Here is a 23,925-nt window from a genome sequence, read left to right on the forward strand (position 1 = left end):
TGGCTTGCAAGTTGCTTTATAGGTTCTAGACAAGCGCTTGATCATGCGTGGAGGTGCTTCGGTTGCCCAAGCTTTGATCCACCGGTTAGGCGTTCCAACGGAGCTCGCGTCATGGGAAGACATAGAAGCACTCAAGTAGTGTTTTCCACACGCACCTGCTTGGGGTCAAGCCGGTTCTCAAGGAGGGAGGATTGTCACAACGTGAGGACCATACAACAAGTGAAAGGAGATCCTTCGGGCAAGACGTTCCAGCACATGTGTGACGGGACCGAAATGGATGAACTAGCCTGTGTGGTGTGCATCTCGGTGTGAGTTGGCCAATGGCCAGGTATACCAGTGTGTTATAAACCGGGTGTTTTGGAGAAGGAGACAACTAAATAGAACACACTACCACAAAAACAACAATAACTGACACAACATCACAAGCGGTTACTTAAAAGCCATCACTAATAAATTACGCACAGACAGTTGACAGGAAAAAATTGTCTGTGATATTCTCAGCCATCTAGGAGAGTGAGAGCACACAGACGGTTTTACTAAAATACCGTTTGTGTGTTGACGGCTCCTGGACATAGACGATTTTCCTGAAAAATAATCTCTGTGTTGTTGAACACACATATGACTTTGTATGAAAAACCGTATGTGTCTAGTAGCCGTCTACACACAGACAACCTTTTAGTAAAACAATATGTGTGTTCTCGCTCTCCTAGACACAATATTTTTTTTTGTAAATATCCGTCCGTATCTAGATGATCACACAGACGGATTTTATAAATATCCGTCTGTAGTATATATTTGAAAATTCATAACATATTCATACGAAGTCGGATGAAGAAACTTTTTATATGAAAATTGTAGTTTTTGACAAGATCTAAAATTTTATAGTTTATAATATTTTCATTTAAAGTTATTAAATACTCAAATAATTATCCAAAATTTTGGATAACAAGGGTTAAAAGGATAAAATATTCTATTACTATTAGCAGTGATGTACATGTGAAAGTAAGCTACACGTGAGCCATAAGGTCATGAGTTCGACACCTACAAACCGTGCACGCGTGATTTGTGACTCGGATGCAAAAAAAGAAATCTACATTGAAAATATTTTTTTCTAAAAATAATATCACATATGTTTCTTATTAAAAATTGTCTGTGTATGTCTTATCATAGATGGATGGTTATTCATTTGTGATAAACTCGATATTACAGATATTTTTTTATAGACAACTATGTTAAAAATCATGGTGATAGCGTGATCTGACACAAACTCTATTTCGCCTCCAGGCAATTCATCTCATGAAGTTATTTTGTTAGTGGTCTTCGTATGGACAAGGACTAATGGACAACCATGCATGGGCACTCACCAAACACGAACTACCAGTATACAATGGATCGATGCTTCTATCCCAACGCTTTTGCATGCCTGCTCACGGACTCGCTCGGTCAGTAAAGATCGATAATGGATGTTCCTCGGACCGCGATCACTTGTTTGCTCCAAAGTAAACACAGAATAATGGACGTCAGGCCCATTTCATTCGGCTTTACTACTTCGTGAAACGTGCGCTACTCTGATTTTTACAGGGAGAGTAGTATCAGGCAAGCCTCCATGCATGCCGAATCGGCGGCGAATGAAGGTGATAACTTTGAGACTCATGCCCGGGACGGACGGGGCGGTTGAGCAGAATTTAGACACGAGAAATATAATTCAGACACGGGTAGCTGAGATCCGGTGCTCTCTCTCTCTCTCTCTCTCTCTCTCTCTCTCTCTCTCTCATATCCTTGGTTTTGCGCGTGCACGCTTGCTCAACTTCCTGCCATCTTCTAGTGCCTTCTCGCTCACTCACACTCTAACCCTCGCCCCAAAGTTGTCGTTGCTATAAAAGACCAATACATGTCTCTCGGAGGCCACGTACGTGGCACGTTCTCCTGGAACGCACGCGCCCAGCTCAGAGCCCTTCAATGGAGAACCTGCAAGGAGACGACGACGCACACGCACTCCCGAGCTTCCCCTATTTCGCCGTGCCGTCGCCTCCGCTTGCGCCCCCGATCTTATCATCGGATGATCAGCATAGTACCCTCGCAGCCCTCCAACAGCAGCAGCCGCCGGCGTGCAATAACCTTCCTCTGGGCCCTGATCAGCTGGCGGCAACGGTGGCGCCGATGATTCTCCCGGCGATGGACTGGTCGTCGCTGCTCCGGCAGGCCAGCTTGATGAGCCCGGCCTTGCCGGGGCTGCAAGAGGCCGTGCAGATGGACCAGAGCGGGGAGAACGATGGCGCTGAGGCAGGGGGCAGCGGGAGTAGTGGTAAAGAGAAGGCGGCAAAGGGCGGCGGCAAAGGGAGGTCAGGGAAGAAGAAGATGAGCAGGCCGCGGTTCGCGTTCCAGACGAGGAGCGTGAACGACATCCTGGACGACGGCTACCGGTGGAGGAAGTACGGACAGAAGGCCGTCAAGAACAGCGCCAACCCCAGGTTCGATTTCTCAACATTCTTGATTCATCATTTCATGCACGAGTGCAACGACGTCGAATGGACCGAACGCATGCATGCATAATTGTATTATGTCGCGCGTGGATGTGGATCAATATTATTGGATGCACAGGTGCGTACGTACGCTGAAATGTACTTACATTGTATGTCTTGTTGTATTCGCAATTTCGCATGCATTCTCATCGCCAAAAAAAATCGCATGCATCCAAGTATCCAACTATATCACGGCGTGCATCATCTTGACATGCATTAAGAAAAGAAATGGAGGTTCAACGCTCCCGAACTAATATGCATGGGCCGTGCAAGAATGATGGGTGTGTTAGCTTGACCGGGACCGCCGCGTTGACGCCCTGCATGCATGCCCCTTGATTTTGATTGGTGGATCCTGGATACGGTTGGAGAGCTACGTACGCCGGACCTCTATATATGTTGTTCGCCAAATATCTCTATCCTCATACATCTACATGGCTGTTCCCTGCTTAAAATGACACGTGTATTAATCATGCATCTAGCGATCCACAAGATATACTAGGTACTATAAATATATATAATCATAATTCAGTATTTTCTTCAGTCATAATTATGTATTTTTCGTTATGATTGTAATTTGTTCACATCTGTTTGCACCCTAGTTACAATCCCAAAAATAGTATAGTTACAATTCATAAAATATGTCAGTTGCGACCGATATAGTTATGGTCGTAACTTAACTATCTGTGTTGTCGTAATTGACTATTTTCTTCATCGTAACTGAAAGTTATTTGAGTTGTAACTGGGGGTGGCGCAACAGTGAAAACTATATTACGTCTAGGCGCAGAATAGACTCGTCGTGTATATATATACTAGAAGTACATACTCCCTACTATAATATACCTCATAAATAAACCAGATATACTCTTTTATCACTATGAGTATATTTATACACTCATTCTAAGATACTTTAATGTGAACTACATGAAAAAATTAAAAAGAAGTTCATCAATTTTAATAGATTTCAATAATACCTTTATATTTGTACATAAAATGTAATATACTCAAATATACTAAAAAATATGTGCAAACCACCTAAAAATATACATACCACTTAGATGATCTTATATACTCCGTACTCAAATATTCTATATGCATACTATTTATTATATGAGATACTCTTATATTATGAAATACGTATGTGAGAGTACATACTCTCAAGAGTACCAAATATGCTATATATATATATATATAATGTAATATACTCAAATATACTAAAAAAATATGTGCAAACCACATAAAAAAGTATACATACCACTTAGATGATCTTATATACTCAAATGCTTTATATACATACCATTTATTATATAAGATACTCCTTATGTTATGAGATATATACGTGAGAGTACATACTCTCGAGAATCAAATATGATATATATATATATATATATATATATATATATAGTAAAACTAGTATATACTCTCAGGAGTACATACTCCCTACTATGATATACCACATAAATGAAATAGATATACTCTTTTGTCACTATAAGTATACTTATATACTCATTCTAAGATACTCCAATGTAAACTATATGAAAAAATAGAAAAGGAGTCCATCAATTTTATTAGATTTTGATAATACCTTTGTATTTGTACATAAAATATAATACACTAAAAAAATGTGTAAACCACTAAAAAACTATACATACCACTTAGATGATCTTATATACTCACATGCTCCATATACATACCATTTATCACACGAGATACTCCCTATGTAATGAGATATGTATGTGGGAGTACGTACTCCCGAAAGTAGAAAAGGATTTTCTGATTGTTGGTTTTATGTTTTAGAATAAGTGTTTTTATGTTGGGTAATAGAGATCTTACCACCGCCAGTTTTTCAGTTCTATAACGTGTAATTTCTTGTTTTATATTAAGGATTTTACTGAATAAAAATTCAGCTAGTACTTTGTATTCGTATACTTTCCCTTTAATTTGTTACAAAACACTGCTGCCGATGCAGGAGCTACTACCGGTGCACCCATCACACGTGCAACGTGAAGAAGCAGGTGCAGCGCCTGGCCAAGGACACGAGCATCGTCGTGACCACGTACGAGGGCGTCCACAACCATCCCTGCGAGAAGCTCATGGAGGCGCTCAGCCCCATCCTGAAGCAGCTCCAGTTCCTCTCACAGTTCTAATATGAATCGTGATCGAATGGTCGATCATTACGGTCAAGCAATACAAACATTAATACATATTGTATATTGTAGCACTGTAAACTTAGATATGTAAGCCAACTCGAAGGGGGGGAGAAAAGGAGAAAAAAGTGCCTACCTCCCCATTATATTCTGCTGATCACACATATGCATGCTATATATGTTTTAGAAAAACACTGATCCTCTATATATGTGCGTACCCTGTGCACTGGTGGTGTAAATATGTACATCGTGTATATTAAGTTTTGCAAATATGTATTGAGCAAACAATATAATCCAAAGTCATTTTCATTTCACATCTCATTATCATGCTCTATATGTATGGTTCTTTAAAGAATACTAGCCGGATTGGTGTGCATACGTTGCACCTATTTTTTTTATTGCATAAAGCATAATAAAAGAAGATCAAAATGCACATAATATTAACATGTAGATGACAGTAATACAAACCTAACTAAATTTGTTTCATTTTTTTTTAGTTTTAGATATTTTCCTATGCATTTTAGATTATTTCAGTCTATTTCTCAATATAACTATTATTACTTTCGCTATTTTTCTGAAATTTCACAAAAAATTATGTGTACGTACACATATGTATACATATATGTATACTTATATATATGATATATGTGTACGTGCAGACACATATACGTGTGTATATATATATATATATATATATATATGCACACATATATATGACCCATATGAACAGTAGCTACAATACTTGACCCTAGCATCGCTTTAAATCTTGACCCTTTAGTATATGTAATAGATAAGTGGTGAATCCAAAATTTCATGTGTAGGTACGTACATCCAAGTTCAAATTTTCATTTCCTGTAAGTAATTACTCCTACCATGACTTTCAGAAAACCCTAATCAAGCATGAAATAGAACCTGTCATGTGTCTACGCATTACAGATTTAATTCCATTTATTTAGAATAAATTTACAGTGAAAAATGCCTTGCAATATCCATTTCCATGTCCAAATGTCCACAATCATAGCCCACACGCATTGAGAGAGTTCCCATCACCATGTGTTTTTTCTTTTTTGTAAATAATGTTAGGAGTTCTAACATTCACTTAAGAATGAGTTGTACACCTAAGTTTAAGCCTGAGTGGACGTGGTTCTTGGCGACACCCTTTATAAACCGAGCAAGCTAGGCCAAGGTGGTTAGGGAGCCAGCCAACAAAACTGAGGACCATATGCTCGTCGTCAGGAGGGTCCTAGGGCTCCGAGGGAAGGCTGGAGCTCCTGGATGCATGACAACCCTAAGACTGAATCCTCTCGGTCGGATTCCAAAGGTAAATCAACCAGACTCATGAAGGCTAAGCCTCACTGGATAGTCCGGTGATCAAAGCATAGCAACAACAGAGTGTTTCTGTCGAAAAGGCATAATAGAACAACCCACCGGATAGTCCGGTAATTAGAGGAAGATACACACCGGATCATTTTCACCAGAGAAGGTTGCAGCTGTGGAAGATCGAAGATCAACACGTCGGAAGGTCCGGTGATAAAGCAAGGCTACACCGAACAATGAACAGTGCAAAGAGGCATAACGAAGTTCAAGACATCAGATAGTCCAGTGATGAAGTGATATGCACCGGATGCTTACACCAGAGCAATTTACACAGAGAGGATGCAGTTGGCTCAGATGTTAAGTATATATTCACCGGATAGACCAGTGATGGAGATGAAGTATATACTAGAGTCTTCGGTGTTCACAGAGGCTTGAGTGGGGGTTCCAACGGCTAGTTTGTGAGAGTGTACTCACAGGATGATTCGGTGTTAGTACTATTATTCTCACCGGATCATCTGGTGTTAACAACTTTTCTGAGCCATTGGATTAACAGCTAGTGCACGGGTTTAAAGCTATAAATACCCCCTCCCCACTCCGCCATTTGACATTGCTGGAGTCCTGAGAAGTTTATGCACACATGAGAAGATATCCAAGCCACTAAAGTGCTTAAAGTGATCATCCAATGCGATTAAGCACACTATTACAGAGTGATTGGTGCTTATAGGCTTAGAGAGTGTGTTGCTAGGTGATTGCTGCCTAGAAATTGGATCAAGGAGTGATCATGCTTGTACCTCTTGGTACGCCGGTACCTTAGAGTCTTGGTGACTCGTCGGCAAACTTGTTGACCCTCCGATTTGGTGTGGAGCGACAACGAGAAGCGTGTATGGGGACGCGGAGACCCTTGCCTTGGTGACTCAAGCTCTGAAGTGATCACGACGCCAAGAAACTGAAAGAGAGGCTAATGATGAGACCTTATCTTGGTGACTTGGTGGCTCATCCAGATGGAGGTCTTATTTTTGTGACTTGGTGGCTCAAGAGCTATGACCGGGTGTCAATCGGAAGCATATCCTTTGTGTAGCACTAATGTGGACTAGGGATGGTATTTATGCCATCAATACCACGAGATAAACACCCTTGTGCTGGGTTCTCTTTCTACCTTATTTACGTTTCCGCATTTACATTCTTACAATTTACCTTCTTAGATAGGTTACAAGCGCTTTAATTGGTAGAGTAAACACACTAAATAAATCTAGAGCACATTTAGATAGAAATTGATATAGGTTTATCTTGTATAGTTTTTGAAACGAATAGATTCTAAGTATCCTAATTCACCCCCTCTTATAATGTCACCGGTCCTTTCAGCAGAACGATACGGTTGGCTTTGCACAATGCAACTGTCTCTAATCCTGTAGGATACAAAGAGTACACTTAATAGAATTTGTTGTGGAAAGAACAACAGCGGAAACTGAATGACACAAAAGTCCTGATCCAACTTTAAATCAACAAGAAGAACTGAAGAATAGATGACCCCATGATAACCAGAAGAGCAGAGCACGCAGTTTACAAGGGAGATAAACTAATATAATCATCAGGGAATGTTTGTAGGATATAAGAATACCACCAGATCTGAACTAAAACAGAGCTCCTGGGAACTTGACGCTTCACCCCAAGCAGAGGACACTTGAGCGGTCAAAAACAAAGCACAACTCCTGCACTGTCATGAGTCATGTAAACACACATTGAATTGCTTATCAAACAAAGATGGAGTGGTATGTAAACAAGTGATTCTACCCAAAGCCCTAAAATCAAATGGAGCACGAGCATCCAAATGAGCACAAAATAGTCTCACCCTATCACGAGTGGATGACAGACCATAGAAGCTTGGAACAGCCTGACGGTTGAGCCTGTTCCACAGCATGGTCTCGCTATTGCCAAGACGAAGACGACACCCTCCCCGTGTATGTTGCCACCTCCACACAGCCAAAACTCCATCGCCGATGAGCTGCAAGAGCAAAAGCATTTAAAAACATGGGGCCAAACCAGGGACAACGAAGAGGGAGTGAGATTGTACCGTCCCTTGATCAGGTGACTAGTTCCCAAGCTAGGAGGGCTCTTTCGCTGCCTCATATCTTCTGTACTCTAATAAAGCGACGTCTCCATGACACCCTCTCTCTGGTTCCCCACCTAGGTACCTTGTTCTAACCTACACAATAAGCAAAATGAAGTATGTTAATCATCATTAAAAAAACCAATAATAAATCATGCTTTCTAGAAGGCTCGAAGCATGAAAAGGGGAAGTGGCTCGTTGGACCGGCGGACTCGGTTGCACCGCCGCCCATTGTATGCAATATATCAGCAAATGCAAATCTAGCTAATTGGGCACGAATGTGCGTGAAACCATGTTGAACTACTAAATATGTATTGGGACAGGTCTAGCCTCACTAGATCATCTCAGATCTGTTTGTGGTTGTCATCGATGGAGCAAAAGTTGAACACACTGGAGGCCTAGCACCAATCAACCAAGGGAGCATTTGTGTTGATCTCCCCAGCCACTGCTCACTGGAGCAGAGCTAGCTCTATGATTCATGGCCATGGATAGCATCCTCCGTGGCACATCCCCTGCTTCTCGCCCCCTCCTCTTGAAGCTTCCATCCATGTCATGGGCAAAACAACATGTGCCCATGGTGCAAATGGAGCAGCAATTCGCTGAAATCACTCGGCGGTCGACACCATGATGTTTAGCAAAACAAAGTTGTAGCCTCTAGTTGCTGATTAACGAGTCATTGGAATCTAGCACGCCGCACACCAAATCACCATCAAAACCCACCGTTGTGCTCCTACAGTGGAGAATTGAACCGAGACCGTACGTGTCGCTGGTGGATATGCTCAGAACCCTCCCATCCTCCGCTGGATCGAAAGTGCCCCCTGGGCCATGGCTATGTCCAACTCAAGTGAAATGCCCCCCCCCCACACACACAAAGGAAAAAACACCGGCAAGGTCGTGGCCGGATTGCCGGAAACACACAGGGATCGGATGAGACAACGTGAACATACCAAAGAAGATGACTAAAATAAAATAAAAGAACAAAACAAAACTCGATTAATCTCTTCGTCTTGCTCGGATTCACAGATTTCTCACAATGGCTCGACCTAGATCTACACATGCCAGCCACTACGTGCCTGCACCCATTGCACGATTTTTTGCTTCACCCAAGAAGATCAACATGAAAACACCAAAGCGAGGGGGGCTCACGGTGGCGGGGTGGGGCACTGTGTAGGGCGATAATTTTTGGAGGGCAGGGCATGCACAGGGGAGATGAGGATTGGGGCGGTAGGCTGGGTGGTTGGGGAGGGTGGAGGCACGTGCGTGCACAAGGGAGTTGACCTAGTTCTTCATGGTTCGGGTGTTTTTTCGCCTGGGCTTTTTTCATTTTTTATTAGATGGAGTGGGGAACGTGAGGTGAGAGTGGGTGACACACGATCAACTTCTGATTTATATAGTAGAGACTAAACCTAAGTTGACATATTTGTTATCTAGCGCATATCGATTTATGGAATTAAACGGATGATAACTGCTAGATTAATATGCTTGTCACCCGCTTTTCCTGCGCTTTACATGTCCAACATCAATTTCTCACCTTGATGCTCTAACAAGATTTATCCGCCTACCATTCTCTTTTTTATTTGTAGTGTGCCTCTTGTGTCTCTTGTGACTGTTTTTCGGTTACTATAAAACCCTCTATTGACATATTTGTAATTTAGTGTCTACCCTATTTATGGAATTAAACAGACTTAGCTGCTAGACTGTTACACTTGGTAGCCACCTTTCGCGCGCTTTACTACATGCCATGCAAAATAGTAAAACAAGCTATATCCACGTCTTCTAAGCGCATTACACACTGTGCGCAATCAACATCTTTGTCGACGTTCCTCAGAAAAAGAACATGCCTGTTGACACCATAGCACAAACACATATATAATTTGCCTTATTTACCATTAATTTTAACCTAGAAGTATACATGTATACATCTAACATTTGGGCCAAATTCTTCGTTTTTTCTAGACTGGAGCCCAATCCGCAACATTTAGACGAGGCACGACAGCAGGTCAGATATGGGCGTTGGGCTTCGGCAAACCTGGCCACACCCGACGGCGACGGCCGTTTCGCTCACGCGCACGGCGCACCTCTTCTCTCCGTCCCTCGAGTCTCGACTCTCGCTCGGTCGCTTCTGCCGCTCTCTCCTGTCTCCCCTCGTTCTCTCCCCAAGTCCCCAGTCCCCGTCGCCCCTAATTGACGAAACCCTAGGGCGGCCGGCAGCAGTCCGAAGGCCCGACCGCGCGGCCAGCGAGGGAGGCTGGGAGCGCCGGCACGCCGCAGCCGAGCAGCAGGGCAGCAGCGAGGTCGAGCGCCACACGAACACGGTGAGGAGAATCCCCACATCCCACCCAGTTCCTGATTTCCTTGCGCAGTTGGTACCATTATTTCGTTTTGAGGTGAATGTACGATTGGCAAATGAAGAAGAAATCGGATGATTTGAAATCTTCGTGGGAAAGAGCTGCGTAGAGATGAAAGGTTTAGAAAAGTGAAAAAAATCTTGCTGAGCTTTCCATTATGCTTGTTGAAACAAAGAAAACCTCAAATATGATGTATTGTACAAGCTTCTCTAATTCTTCCAGTAGCAACTGCTAGGGTTGAGAGTATTTTCTGCAAAGAATTATGTGAAGAATAAGATGATAAATAGGATGGTTACATCTCTTGAGCGTGAATTTTTTTATCCAAGTTAAGGATAGAGACATCATCAAATGCTTCCAAGCCATGAAGGAACGCAAAGTTAAATTGTATTTTTCTTTAATTTTTTTGCAGTTTCTCTTAATTAGTTAAGACATCTGTAGTGTGAACAATTTGTACTTTAATTCATGCTGTTGTGGACTTTTCACATTTTGGATTGAACATTTTTTTTTTTGCTTGGGAATACCCAACTGCAGAATCCTTGGTCTGCCACTGGCGATGCTTTGTGGGCTTGCATGAAGGGTGTGCACAACAAACTCAGGCGTCCGATTTCCTGTGCCTGAGTCAGCCAGCATATCAGGGCACCAACCAAACACCACTCCGGTAATTTCAGGGAGGACTTCGGTCAGGCAAATTCAGCTCAAGGTGGCAACCAAACAAGCCCTAGTTGGCACCATAGATCCTTTTGGTACCCGACTATGGTGAGGGTGCATTCAGTTTTCCAAAAAAATTGGGGGTTCAGCTGAACCCCCATGACCCAAGTGAAGTCCTCTCCTGGTGGAACCCGTGGTGGCTGAGGGTTTGTGTGTTGAAAAGGGAGATGGATGATACCTTGGCTATTATAAAGAATAAGTTGAAGAAGCGGAAGAAGGGCAAGGATGGCACTGGTGTTGCAGTGGCTCAATGTGGTGCCAAGGGTGAGGTATTGGCTCAACAGGAAGATGCGCAGGGTGTTGTTGATAAAGGTGTGGGTGTTGCTGATGAGAGGAGCAGTCATGATGGCGTGAAAGTGGGGGATGGTGAAGTGGCTGGGCACGGCGTGCAGGGTTTGGATGATTTGGGGTTGGAAGACTCCTTGTCGGTGCTGTTTACAAAATCTGGTCGGAAGTCTCGGCAAGTCTCAGAGAAGGAGGCAGAAGGTGTGGGTCTTGCTTGTCCACATGATGAGGAAGGTCTTGACAAGGGATCTGGTTTGGCTCTGGATACAGCTTCCAAGGGCACCAAAAGGAGGAGGCGGCGCACAAAGGAAGAGATGAAGAATGCTGGTGCGCATGATCGGAAAGCCTCATTGCCCCGGAAGGCAAAGGCAAAGGCAAAGGCAAACACTAACAATTTTAACAGACGCTCTAAGGTTGGTGCTCACCAAACTTTGGGTCCTGAACTGGAAAAGAAGTCTGATGGGAAAGAGAAGGCTGCAGATGATGGATTATGTCGCCTGTCATTTGGAGAAGCGCTTTTACAAGATGTGGAAGCCAACAATGTACTAAGGGATGGATCTAGAAACTCTTTCGATGGGGCTAGTCATCACTTTGAAGTTTCAGCTTGGGCAAGCAATCACCCTAGGTTGAAATCTTGTTCAGGAGAGCTTGCTGAAAAAGCATCTTGCACTGCAGCAAATGCAATCACTGGGGGTGTTTCTGATGCGCACACATGTTCCCAAATATTAGGGAAGGACAGCAGTGATGATGTAGATTGTTCACAAGGCAAGTCACCAACATCAACCATAAAAAGGAAAACTGGTCTAAAACCAAAACAGGTACCCAGGAAACCTGTTCGACAAAAAGAGGCATTATCATCTGTTGATGCTAAACCAGCTGAGACGGCAGAAAGTGATGTTTTATCAAAGCAGCGACTTAGAAGTGATGTTCAGCTGTCGAGATCAAGTGCTAAGCAGTCTAATTCGTTGACAACCAGTGTGGCAGGGTGTACAGGTGGCCCTAATGATGGGAAGATTGAACCAAATGCAGATGTACGTACAGAAGAAAATTTGGATCAGCTGGCTGCTTTTGGGGCCAAGGATTCTTGTCCTCCTCGTAACATGACGGCACCTGCAAAAGATCTGGATATGGTTGACATGGCAGCACCATCGGATTTTGAAGACATGGACAATGCATCAAAGGTGAAACGTGTTACACGAAGTTCCAGAAAACGCAAACATGGTGACATGGCATATGAAGGCGATGTTGACTGGGAAACTCTAATGCAAGAGCAGGGGCTGTTCTCAAACCCCTCAGCAGGTTTTGCGGATCAATCCGTCAAATCGAAAGATAAAATTAAAACTTCAGAAGTTTATGAGAGTGGAGGTGATAATGGTGTTGCTGCAGTACGTGCTGGCCTAAAGGCGAAGGCTGTTACACCAATTGAGAAGATCAAGTTTAAGGAAGTCTTGAAGCGCAAGGGTGGCCTTCAGGAGTACCTAGAGTGCAGGTAGGTTAAATGTTTTTTTTTGCTGCTGTAACCATTGCTATCTACCCCAATTTCCTTTTTACCATATTAATCTCAAATTTATGTGCTTAGTGGAATTAACTCTGCATCATGATTTATCTTTGTCTGTTTCTTTTTGCATTCCAGGAATGTAATACTAAGTCACTGGAGCAAGGATGTTAAACATTTATTGGATCTTGCAGAATGTGGTGTTTCTGATGTTCCTTTGAAATATGAGTCGTCACGTCAAGCACTTATTCGTGATGTGTATTTATTCTTAGACCAAAATGTAAGTTAAGTTGCCTGTAGTTCTTGATCAGGTTTCATAACATATGTTTTGTTATTTTCCAAATGCACTTACCAAATTAAGCCATGAACTTCCACCCAGCGTTAGCTGCAGCTATCGTACCTCTTTGAAGACTTCTCAATAATATTCTGAATCATTGAACATCTTTTCCCTTTTATATGCAATCAGCTTGTAGATCTCCAATTTACTACTAACCTTCTTGGCTTGTTAAAAACTGTCTTTTAGTTAATATGTTTTGGTAAAATACAGAAGTGCCTGCATGATAACACCCCTTTTTTCATCAATTTCCAGGGCTGCATAAATGCTGGAATTGCATCAGGCAAGGTGGTAAAGGGGCACAATACTCCTTGTTCTGAAGTTGTGGAAGTACCCAAGCTAAATGAATCACATGAAATGGAATCAGACAGCCTTCAAGATGGCATTGTCGCTGCATCACTCCAGAATAAGGGTCCTGAGTATGGCACGGGCATTGAATGTTGCAGAACTGCAAGTGTTAAAAATACTGAATGTGCTTTGGTAGAAGCATCAAATGAAAAGAATTGCCCCACTATTCACTGTGATGCTCTGGAGTTGCTACCTCACTTGAAGTCTGAAGAACAGCCTATTGAAGAAAAGAATCTAGACATGTCAACTGAGGGTAGAGATGCATCGCTGCCATCCAGCAATTTCGGTATCCACTGCAGGTCATATCTGGACAGTCCTGTTGGAAAAGTTGAAGTCCCTAATCAACCAGAAGCAGCTGGTATTGAAAATTGTAGAAACAGCCGTCCAATAAGTGATAGAGTTGAATCTGGTGTGTATCGCAAAACGATAATCATTGTGGGAGCTGGTCCTGCTGGTTTAACTGCTGCGCGCCATTTGCAACGACAAGGTTTTTCGGTCACTGTTCTTGAGGCACGTGATAGGATTGGTGGTCGTGTTTACACAGATCGCACATCACTTTCAGTTCCTGTGGATTTGGGTGCTAGCATTATTACAGGAGTCGAGGCTGATATCGCTACTGAAAGACGGGCTGATCCATCCTCTTTGATTTGTTCTCAGCTTGGTCTTGAACTGACTGTGTTAAACAGTGCTTGCCCTCTCTATGATGTAGTCACTGGTGACAAGGTTCCTGATGATTTGGATGAAGATTTAGAAGCTGAATACAATGGCCTTCTTGATGAGATGGCACTGCTTTTTGCACAAAATGGTGAGAGCGCAATGGGTTTATCCCTTGAGGATGGATTGGAGTATGCTCTTAGGAAGCATCGTGCAGCTCAACCTACAGCTTCTGTGGAGCAGGATGATCACTTGACAAGTATGGCCAACTCTGGAGCTGTAGACATTTCCAAAAGTGCTGCAACAGAAAAGGAGATAGCTCATTGTGGGAAGGACGATAAGATAGATGTTCTCAGCCCTCTTGAGAGAAGAGTTATGAACTGGCACTTTGCACACTTAGAGTATGGTTGTGCTGCAACGCTCAAATCTGTATCCCTTCCATACTGGAACCAGGATGATGTATATGGAGGATTTGGAGGTGCTCATTGCATGATCAAAGGTGGCTATGACACTGTTCTGCATAGCCTTGCAAAAGGACTTGATGTTAGGTTAAACCATGTTGTAACTGAAGTACTCTATGGATCCGAGGAATCAGGTGCTAGCTGTGCGGGTGGGAAACATGTTAAGGTTTCCACTTCAAATGGAAGTGAATTTATTGGAGATGCTGTGTTAATAACTGTTCCTCTTGGTTGCTTGAAAGCACAGACAATTAAATTTTCTCCTTCCTTGCCAGACTGGAAACTATCTTCGATAAACAGGCTTGGGTTTGGTGTTCTAAACAAAATAGTATTGGAGTTCCCTGAGGTATTTTGGGATGATAATGTGGATTACTTTGGTGCAACTGCAGAAGAAACAGATTTAAGAGGACGGTGCTTTATGTTTTGGAATCTCAGAAAGACAGTTGGGGCACCAGTTCTGATAGCTCTAGTTGTTGGGAAGGCTGCTATAGATGGACAAAGCATCAGTTCCGGTGATCATGTTAACAATGCTATGGTGGTTCTCCGAAAGCTCTTTAGGGATGCTTCTGTACCTGATCCAGTTGCATCTGTTGTGACAAATTGGGGCCTTGATCCCTTTAGTAGAGGTGCTTACTCTTACGTTGCAGTTGGAGCATCCGGGCGAGATTATGATATTCTCGGAAGACCAGTTGCAAATTGTTTGTTTTTTGCTGGTGAAGCAACATGCAAAGAGCATCCAGATACTGTTGGTGGTGCAGTTTTGAGTGGTTTGCGAGAAGCTGTTCGCATCATTGACTTAGTAAACACTGGAAATGACTATATCGCTGAGGTTGAAGCTCTGCAGACTTACCAAATGCAGTCAGACAGTGAAAGAAATGAAGTTAGAGACATGTCAAATAGACTTGAAGCATGCGAACTTTCAACCGCTCTAAGTAAAAACTCATCTGATATAATGTATCCAATTGTTAGCAAGGAATCTTTGCTGCAAGAAATGTTCTTCAGTGTAAAAACTACGTCAGGGCGCCTACATTTGGCTAAGGAATTATTGAAGCTTCCCGCTGATGTTCTTAAATCATTTGCCGGGTCTAAAGAAGGACTAAGTACACTGAACTCTTGGATACTTGTAAGTAGATTGATGAGTTGTTTCTTTATGCATTGCAGGATACCGGTACTTTTCCTATATTGAAGTTGTTTGTGTTTACATTCTAATTTTGGCAGGATTCACTAGGGAAAAATGCTACTCAACTACTGCGGCACTGTGTGCGCTTGCTTGTGATTGTTTCAACTGATCTGGTAGCTGTGCGTTTATCAGGTATGCACATAGTTCAATATCCTTTAAAGTGGCATTTGTTAGAAAATGCTTGTCGACATGGCAGGTGTTTCATGTTCCTCCCTTCCTTTGGAAGAGACACCATAGTGGGTTATTACTTATTACATTCCTAGGAATCTAATTTACCTTACCAATTAAGCAAACCCCTTCCCATTTTACTTTTTGTATAATGTTTGTTTATTAACTAACTTTGCTAGAATATCTATAGGAAAACAAATATGCAAATATCTGACATTAATGACTAATGAGATAGTAGTGGTTTATTTGTGCACTGCTAGATTGATGTCTGTTTGTTATAGGTATTGTGTGGATGCTTGTCTAAATTGTTTGCTATCGCAGCTTGGCGACAAACCTGATTCTTCTCTTGAACTTCATGCAGGAATTGGGAGGACTGTAAAGGAGAAAGTTTGCATGCACACAAGCCGAGATATTCGTGCTATAGCTCGTCAGTTGGTCAGTGTGTGGATTGAAGTCTTTCGTAAAGAAAAGGCTAGCAATGGACTCAAATTGCTGCGTCGAATACCATCAATTGAATCAACTAAGACCAGGAGTAAGGATCTGCAATCAGGAAAGCCTACTTTACGTGTGCAAGATGATACTTTGGACAATCATAAAGTAGCTTCGCAGCGCCAGCATGGAGCATCTCCCAGTAGCCACTCACCACCCAAAACAAACAAGAAGTCTGAGAACAAGGACACAAAATTGGAAACTGTGACAGCTACCAGGTCCGATGGCAGCTCACTTTCCCAAAAGCAACATCACGGTATCAAACCTCAGGTAGAGCTTGTCGTTCCTATGTCTGAGGAAGAAGCTGCTGCATTCGCTGCTGCCGAGGCTGCTCGAGCTACTGCCATAGCAGCTGCACAGGTGGGTGACTAAAGTTTTCTTTTTATTAAGATTTGTCCGACTAGCCTGGTTTTTATCTTCGCCAACCTTATCAGCTCTGAAATGAACATTATGCATAAAAAACTGAGAGTTTGTTATGTGCCGCTCAGTATTATCACAATTTTAATACCTGACACTGCAAAGTTGGAAATTTTATGCTACTGTAAACTTTATATCCTCTGTTGCAAAATCTAGGGCATATATCTTTCTACTAGTCTTGTTGCATAATAGGTGTGTAGCTGTGTATGCAAAATTATTGAGATATTCTTTTTTTTTCTTATCCATTGCCCTTCTTTTCTTTTATTTATTACTGAGTGCAAATGCTTCTTTCCAATACATTTACAAGAGGCTAGTTTGGTCATTTCCATGTTATTTTCTTAAACTGATGAACTCCTTAATTTGTGGGCGTGTTTGGGACATGCCTTATATTGTGCAATGGTTGGAGCAAGTTGTATTTACCGCTGTTGACTATCATGTGCACAAGTGATCGAACATCCACTACAAATGGAAATTTTAAAAAAAATACATAGAAAGTTGGATGTTTAGAAACTAGAAAAATGTAAGAAGATTCAACTCCGACTTTTGATTGTTTAGATTGAATAATTCAGATAAAAAAAGGAATTTGACAAAATTTGAGGCAGTCAATGGTCAACTGTGGTAATTAATGTTTGAAACAGACTAGAGTGGTATATGAATATTCCAATCGGTGATGTTGATCCTAGAGTAAGTGAACTTTTGCGGTGTTTTACAAAAGAAAAGGAAACTCATCTAACTCATGCCAGTTTTTTGTGTGTTGGTTTATTCATAGGCATATGCATCTGTAGAGGCAGAGATAAATGTGCCTCGTGAGCTTCCAAAGATACCATCATTCCATACTTTTGCGAGGCGTGATCACTATTTGGACGAATCTGATACAAGAAAAAAAGTGTCGAAGGATAATTTTGGGAGACTTGAGTGCATATCAGAAATTGATTCCAGGAATGGCAAAGCTAAGGACTCATCAGCTGACAACACCAACTGTGCTGACGTTGACAGCTCAAAAATGACTGAAGATAACTGCACACAGAGGAGCCAATCAAACGAGAAAGCCTGCCTAACAAATATTAGGGATCATTCTACAGATAGCTGTGCTGTAGACAGTCGGTTTACGAGGGCATGGGTTGATACTGATACAATCTGCATCGATGGTGTCAAGGATCCTCTAGCCATTGAGAGGTGGCAGGCACAGGCAATGGAAGCTGATAAAGAATTCTACAGTCGGATACACATACCCGATGAAGAAGATTCAAGTAGTCAGAAGCAGACATGCCGTAGTTCTGCCTCACAGGTTGCTGAGAGCAAACCTGCATCAGAAGGTCAGTCGAGAGGTGTGGAACTAAAACAGGCTCTTGTGAATTTCATAGCCTCGCTGCTAATGCCATTATACAGAGGAAAAAAGATTGACAGGGAGGGGTACAAAACAATTATGCGGAAAGCTGTTAACAAGGTATAATATCCTCAATTTTTTAATAAAAATTGTGTAGTGTTTGAATTATCAACTTGAAAAGGTACCTTAACAGACTTTCTTTTGGCATTGTTTTATGGTAGTTGGTTCATACTTTAAATGTTTATTTTCCATGTAATGCTGCTTGTGTTGATCTATTCTCTTACCATGTTATTTTCATCAGCCTTTTGTGGTATATTTGGGCACACATGCCGGGTGCATTAGGTCATGATAGTAATAATACTGACTGTAGTCTCTGTTTTTCTCTGGTCTCAACAGATCACGGAGTCATGCACAGAAGGAGAGAAGTTGATGACTTCTCATGAGTTTCTTGATGTTAAAAGGAAAAACAAGGTGCATACGATATTCACTTCTTACCATAGTTTTATACTTTTTGACCCTGCCTTACTAGTACTTCATAGCTCTCTATCAATGGTGGGCATTATTCTGTTGTTTTTTTACTTCTCTCTGATGGCTTGGGCTTCTGACCTCGAGGAGCCATTCTATGACTTAATAATGTTTTCTGATATTTCTTTTACTTAACTGCAATGATGTATGCTTCTATATATGTTTTAACTCATGGGAGTTTACAATCAATGCAGATCGAATCCTTTGTGGACAAGTTGGTTGACAGGCATTTGTATGTTGTTAGCAAACCTGCCAAACCATAACGTTCACATATGCAGGAAGGTGTTATGTGCGAGGGAAGAAATTTCTCTTTTAAAACACCAAGCTGTCATTCAGTGGCCGTGGCTCCAAAATGGTTTCATCAGTGTTGCTGGCAAGATCAGCAGGACGATTACTCAGACTATCTGGGTGGTTGCCCAGAAGACCATTGACCAGATCGGCACATTTATTTTTGTATCTAGTAAGCATCATTTCCATCATCATAGCTATAGATCAGTCAAAGGGTTAGACCTCTGTGCACTCGACAAGCATGTTGTGCATGCAGTAAGCTTGGATGGCAAGTTGAATTCTGTGGCTTGATGAAGTGGCATATGAAGATCCGGGATTCAGAGCGGTCTCATATGCAATGAGGGCTCATGCGCCTTACATGATGGTAGTTAAGTCCGGCTTAGCGGATTAACCCTGTTCGTTGTTCAGAGTTAACTTACACCAAAGTAGATCCTTCTCTTCTCTCTGTTGTATAGTTCTTTTGCAGTTTCTAACAGGCATCTAACTTATAGTCGGTCAGGTTAAAAAGGCTGCAGTTTGGCAGAGAAGGTTGAGATTAGCAGCCATTTGTATATCCTTCGCTGCCTACAATGTGCCCCTCCTTCATGATTGTTGAATGCTAAATGATTGCAAAAGAAAATTATTTGCTACCTCCGAAGTTCTCTTGTTGCTTTCCGCCCATCTCCACATGTTTGCTTGTTTTGGCATGAATATATAATTAATTTCATGCGGCTCCCAGCTGGTTGGAGTTTTGCCTGAACTTTTACATAGAGTCAACGGAGACAGACGTCAGGACTATGTGTGCCATGATGTTCCAATACTTGTATATTATTCTATAGTGTAGCACAGCATGTTTTCTGTTTCTTTTTCTTTAACCGTGTACTTGGAGCTCTCTCGTGAGAGCTTAATTTACTTCCTCCTAATGACTTTTTGCTAGCAGCAAAAAGAACTCCGCGCTTTAATATGCTAGTTACAGGATGTTTACTATAGCATCCAACAGTTTTCGCCGTTTCGGTAACTTGAGTTAGTTTTATGGCTGCTTGTTTGTTTACAAAAACTCGCTTTGTAAATATTGGGGTTTGTCCGAAACCCTTCTGCAACTTTTTTTTTCAGTCACCTACGCAAGTTCTTTTATGCTAAATACCTACATAATGTTGTTGACCTCTATAGTTTTTTCATAGTTGTAATGTTCGTATCTTAAATTCGCATATATTCTTGTACATATTTATTAGGTACAGATATAAAAAAGGAATTATATTCTATAATGTTTTAGGAAAGGAAATTTTATTCTTTACGGAAAATACCAAAAAAAACTTCGGGCCTAACCATGTCGGGCCAGACTGGGCCTTGCTCTTCAATCAGCCCAGAAAAATGCTTCGCAGTCGGCCGCGCCGCCTAACCCGCCTCCAGCCTCCTCTCCACCGAAGCACGCCAGCCGCGGAGGCACCCTAGGGAAGGAACTCCTCCCTTACTGCCGTCGTTCCCGTCCTCTTTGTATTGGCGTGGCGTGTGGTGGAGATCCATCCGGACTTGGATTTATCTTTCATTGGTAAGGAACCCTAGCCTACTTGGATGGATTTATCTAAGAGTGAGTTTCCTTCCAGGATATCCTTTAACTGCTGTGAGCTATCAAATCCAGCGCAAGATCGATCTCAGTTGACGCCATTGGACTAGGGGGCTAAGGTGTGGGTGCAGTTTATTTTCCAATTTGGGGGTTCAACTAAACCCCCATTGCCCCACGCTAGGTCTGGCCCTCAGGCCCTGGCATACAGTGCCCGGTTGCAATTGATGCAGTGAACATCTGGCGTGTGTTGAGGCCTGAAGATGTCCATTGGGTTGGAACGTTGGGTTCGTATCAGTATATCAAGGGGGAATTGATTTTAGATGGTGAACTGAACGGCTAAACTTTCATTTCCTCAATAAAAAGGAAATGCAGTTGCTTCGTTTGCAGAGGGGAGCGTGCTAACATGAGTTACCAGTTGTTTCCTTGGACAAAGTGAAACAGAGATACTTAGTTGTCTTGTAGTTTTTCGGGCATGTTACCACCCATGGTTCATTACATTATACTACTATATGGTGGCATGACTTGGAGAGTTAATGGCTGAGCGACGAAATGATATTTTGGTGACCATGCAGTTATTTTTTATCAAACTGATAGTGCACATGGATTTTGCCATGATATGATCCTTTTGATGGGTTTTTAAGTGCAGAGTTGGGGCGTTTTAGCTCGCATCTAAGTTCTAATTTAGCATTTGATAACATAATGTTCCCCATCTTTTGGTTCACATTGCAGGAAGGGAAAAAGGGATTCAGGAAAACCCAGTTTCTCGAAAATGAATAAGGGCAAGATTTTCAAGTTGGCAAAGGGATTTAGAGGAAGGGCAAAAAATTGCATAAGATAGCAAGGGAGAGGGTTGAGAAAGCCTTGCAATATTCCTACAGGGACAGGCGTAACAAGAAGAGGGATATGAGATCCCTTTGGATTGAGCGCATTAATGCTGGTACACGACTGCATGGGGTATGTATCTGTTGCGCTCTACTTCTGAAAAGGAATGGATTTTTGGGATTTGCTAGGTACATATAATCACCATAGTTTTGTACATGCTCATTTTAGAACAAATAATTCAAGGTACCACTACCAGCCTTGCATTTTGCTGTTTTAAGTAGCTCTCTTCTTGCATCTGGCTACCAGGTGAACTATGGAAACTTTATGCATGGATTGATGAAGGAGAACATCCAACTCAACAGGAAGGTGCTCACGGAGCTGTCGATGCATTAACCTTACGGCTTCAAGGCGCTTGTTGATGTATCTCGCACGTCATTTCCAGGGAACAGGCCTGTCAAAAAGGAGGGTCTAGCAGCTATCCTATGAAACAATTTGTCCAATAAATCACTGAACTCATGATGGTGTTTCCTTCCTTGCAGTTGAAAGTTACTACTATTGTCTTTTAGCTAGCATACCCAGTGACTCGTGTAATTTTGCCTTTCAAGTATTTTCTCTATTCCCTTTGGTGCTAGCTCTGATAGGCAAAACTGATACATCCAGTTAAATTATTGTTCTTTTGGCCCCTGTTGGTCTTATGGAGATAATCCAGTGTACTGTTGACAATGTCAGCAATCTAATTGATTATGTAGCAAATAATAGAGATTGGTGACCCTTGTGGCTTATCAAAAATATGCAAGCTTGGTATTTTCTGATGTCTGCCAGATTCTTTTCATGCATTTCACAGAAATTACACAGACCAAGCAGCCCTTCTAAATGTATATTTACACTACTTCGATTTAGACAAAAACAAAGAGAGAAAGGAATCTTGTATGGACCTTTCCGTTTTGTCGAGTTATGGAACATTCGTGTTCGATCGCTGTAAGCCTGTCGGCTTGTTACTGTCTTCAACTCCATTGATCATGCAAACAACCTTTTGACTTAGATGGGGTTCTCTAAATCTCAACTTCTTTCTTGGCAAACAGCTGTAAGCTATTCGAGCTTTCCTGATATGTATTGATGTAAAACTATTTTTCTGAGAGCCATCTTCTTTGTTCAGATTAGGTGTATTTATGTGTTTGCCAGATGCATTTTTTTTCGTAGAACCCTAAATTCAGCTAAAGTAGAGCTCAAACTTCAAATGTCAGTATGCCATTATATCACTAGAGCCGCACCTGCAGAACTGAATCATCCCATTACATGTGCTTACAATTCCATAAACAAGGTATCAAAATGCGGGACTAGCTAATTTGTATGCGATGCCAGGTTGCTCAAATCTAATATGCATTGGCATATCTCAAGGAGAGATGTTACCAATCACAACAACTTAATCTGCGGTACGAAAAATTATGCGTGCGTACAGATATTAGGCTATCTTTTTTATGCTGGCGACATGACACAGACCCTTTATTTTTTTCCTGGGCAGAGTAATATGAATGCCAAGAAAAAAATTCTGATTCGAGGAATGTGCTTCTTCCCACAAATTATATGGATTCCTTTTTTCTGTTTCCCGGCGGAACGCACATCAAAACTGCACATCACTTTTGTCTCCATGCAAGTGAAGTGAGAACGCTGCCATGTTGATCAGAGCAGTAAAGCCACGCAGCTGGTGCGCTTGGAGGTGCTAGTTTCGCCTGGCTGGAATGCACTTCTGGTATTTATCAATCAACCCAGAGATAAAGTGGCAGCGCATCGTTGCATTATCAACAGTGTTTTAAAAAATATTAATCCACAGTTTTCCCCCTCTTTACAGGTTATAGAAAGGAACCATAGCGTCTGTCTGTACTGGAAGCAAACGATTGTGTGAACTCAACTGTGAAGGAAGGTCTTTCTGCTTGCTTTTTGTTCGTGTGCTGCTCTTCTGCCATTCGCCCTCGTAGCATATGTCATCTTCTTTCTTTGCTTTCAGATTGAAACATGTTGTATGATACAACATCAAGTATATATCTTGCCGTCTACAAAATCAGTATTGTTTCCTTAGCACCTGTCTTAGAAATGCTGCTCTTGCAAAATGGTATATTCTCTAATGGGATGGATAATATGTTTCAGAAAGCTCGATAGTTCACAATCTCGGATAGCACTTGTTGCTTTTGCTAAAACGAAAGTTTTGCTGTTCGGATGAATTCTACTGCTTAGGTTTCAAGTTTATGACACCGGTTGAAATGCTGAGGAGGAGTAGCAAATATCCTATGCATTCTTTTGAGAGAGACAGCAACAGGAGGTTAGGTGAATTCATATTGACCATACTGAAACTCAAGTAAGACAAGTCTTCAGAGAACATTCATGAACAGTCCAGTAGATGAGGACATCTAGCATATTATGCATCCAGAAGCTTCTCACTGAACCTCTT

The 23,925-nt window shown here is 41.9% G+C and overlaps 3 protein-coding genes across 3 annotated transcripts; all 3 read left to right on the forward strand.

Moving 5' to 3' along the window:
- Window positions 1-1,922: 1,922 nt before the first annotated feature.
- Window positions 1,923-4,977, forward strand: LOC133908664 (probable WRKY transcription factor 56). The gene is made up of 2 exons (XM_062350787.1): window positions 1,923-2,471; window positions 4,489-4,977. Exons 1-2 carry the CDS (start codon window positions 1,960-1,962, stop codon window positions 4,664-4,666), a joined length of 690 nt encoding a protein of 229 aa, XP_062206771.1. The 5' UTR covers window positions 1,923-1,959; the 3' UTR covers window positions 4,667-4,977.
- Window positions 4,978-10,160: 5,183 nt separating this feature from the next.
- Window positions 10,161-19,751, forward strand: LOC133908663 (lysine-specific histone demethylase 1 homolog 3-like). Its single transcript, XM_062350785.1, has 9 exons — window positions 10,161-10,405; window positions 10,970-12,920; window positions 13,065-13,206; window positions 13,516-15,843; window positions 15,939-16,032; window positions 16,430-16,917; window positions 17,744-18,421; window positions 18,698-18,772; window positions 19,021-19,751. The coding sequence occupies exons 2-9, from the start codon at window positions 11,314-11,316 to the stop codon at window positions 19,087-19,089; spliced, it is 5,481 nt and encodes a 1,826-aa protein (XP_062206769.1). The 5' UTR covers window positions 10,161-10,405; window positions 10,970-11,313; the 3' UTR covers window positions 19,090-19,751.
- A 319-nt stretch (window positions 19,752-20,070) lies between these two features.
- On the forward strand, window positions 20,071-22,216 carry LOC133906587 (uncharacterized). The gene is made up of 4 exons (XM_062348532.1): window positions 20,071-20,107; window positions 20,456-20,642; window positions 21,536-21,611; window positions 21,786-22,216. Exons 1-4 carry the CDS (start codon window positions 20,071-20,073, stop codon window positions 21,870-21,872), a joined length of 387 nt encoding a protein of 128 aa, XP_062204516.1. The 3' UTR covers window positions 21,873-22,216.
- Window positions 22,217-23,925: the final 1,709 nt, after the last annotated feature.

This window comes from Phragmites australis, chromosome 2 (assembly GCF_958298935.1).
Source record: "Phragmites australis chromosome 2, lpPhrAust1.1, whole genome shotgun sequence".
NCBI classification, from domain to species: Eukaryota; Viridiplantae; Streptophyta; class Magnoliopsida; order Poales; family Poaceae; genus Phragmites; species Phragmites australis.

Excerpts from the sequence above, each read along its gene's own strand:
- LOC133906587 (XM_062348532.1), top strand. The coding sequence starts at position 20,071 with ATGTTTACTATAGCATCCAACAGTTTTCGCCGTTTCG. Across the intron at positions 20,108-20,455 it reads CAACAGTTTTCGCCGTTTCG|CCCAGAAAAATGCTTCGCAG; the intron begins GTAACTTGAGTT and ends CTCTTCAATCAG. Across the intron at positions 20,643-21,535 it reads CTTGGATTTATCTTTCATTG|GGACAGGCGTAACAAGAAGA; the intron begins GTAAGGAACCCT and ends ATATTCCTACAG.
- LOC133908663 (XM_062350785.1), top strand. The coding sequence starts at position 11,314 with ATGGATGATACCTTGGCTATTATAAAGAATAAGTTGAAGAAGCGGAAG. Across the intron at positions 16,033-16,429 it reads GGTAGCTGTGCGTTTATCAG|GAATTGGGAGGACTGTAAAG; the intron begins GTATGCACATAG and ends AACTTCATGCAG. Across the intron at positions 18,422-18,697 it reads TGCGGAAAGCTGTTAACAAG|ATCACGGAGTCATGCACAGA; the intron begins GTATAATATCCT and ends TGGTCTCAACAG.
- LOC133908664 (XM_062350787.1), top strand. The coding sequence starts at position 1,960 with ATGGAGAACCTGCAAGGAGACGACGACGCACACGCACTCCCGAGCTTC. Across the intron at positions 2,472-4,488 it reads AAGAACAGCGCCAACCCCAG|GAGCTACTACCGGTGCACCC; the intron begins GTTCGATTTCTC and ends CTGCCGATGCAG.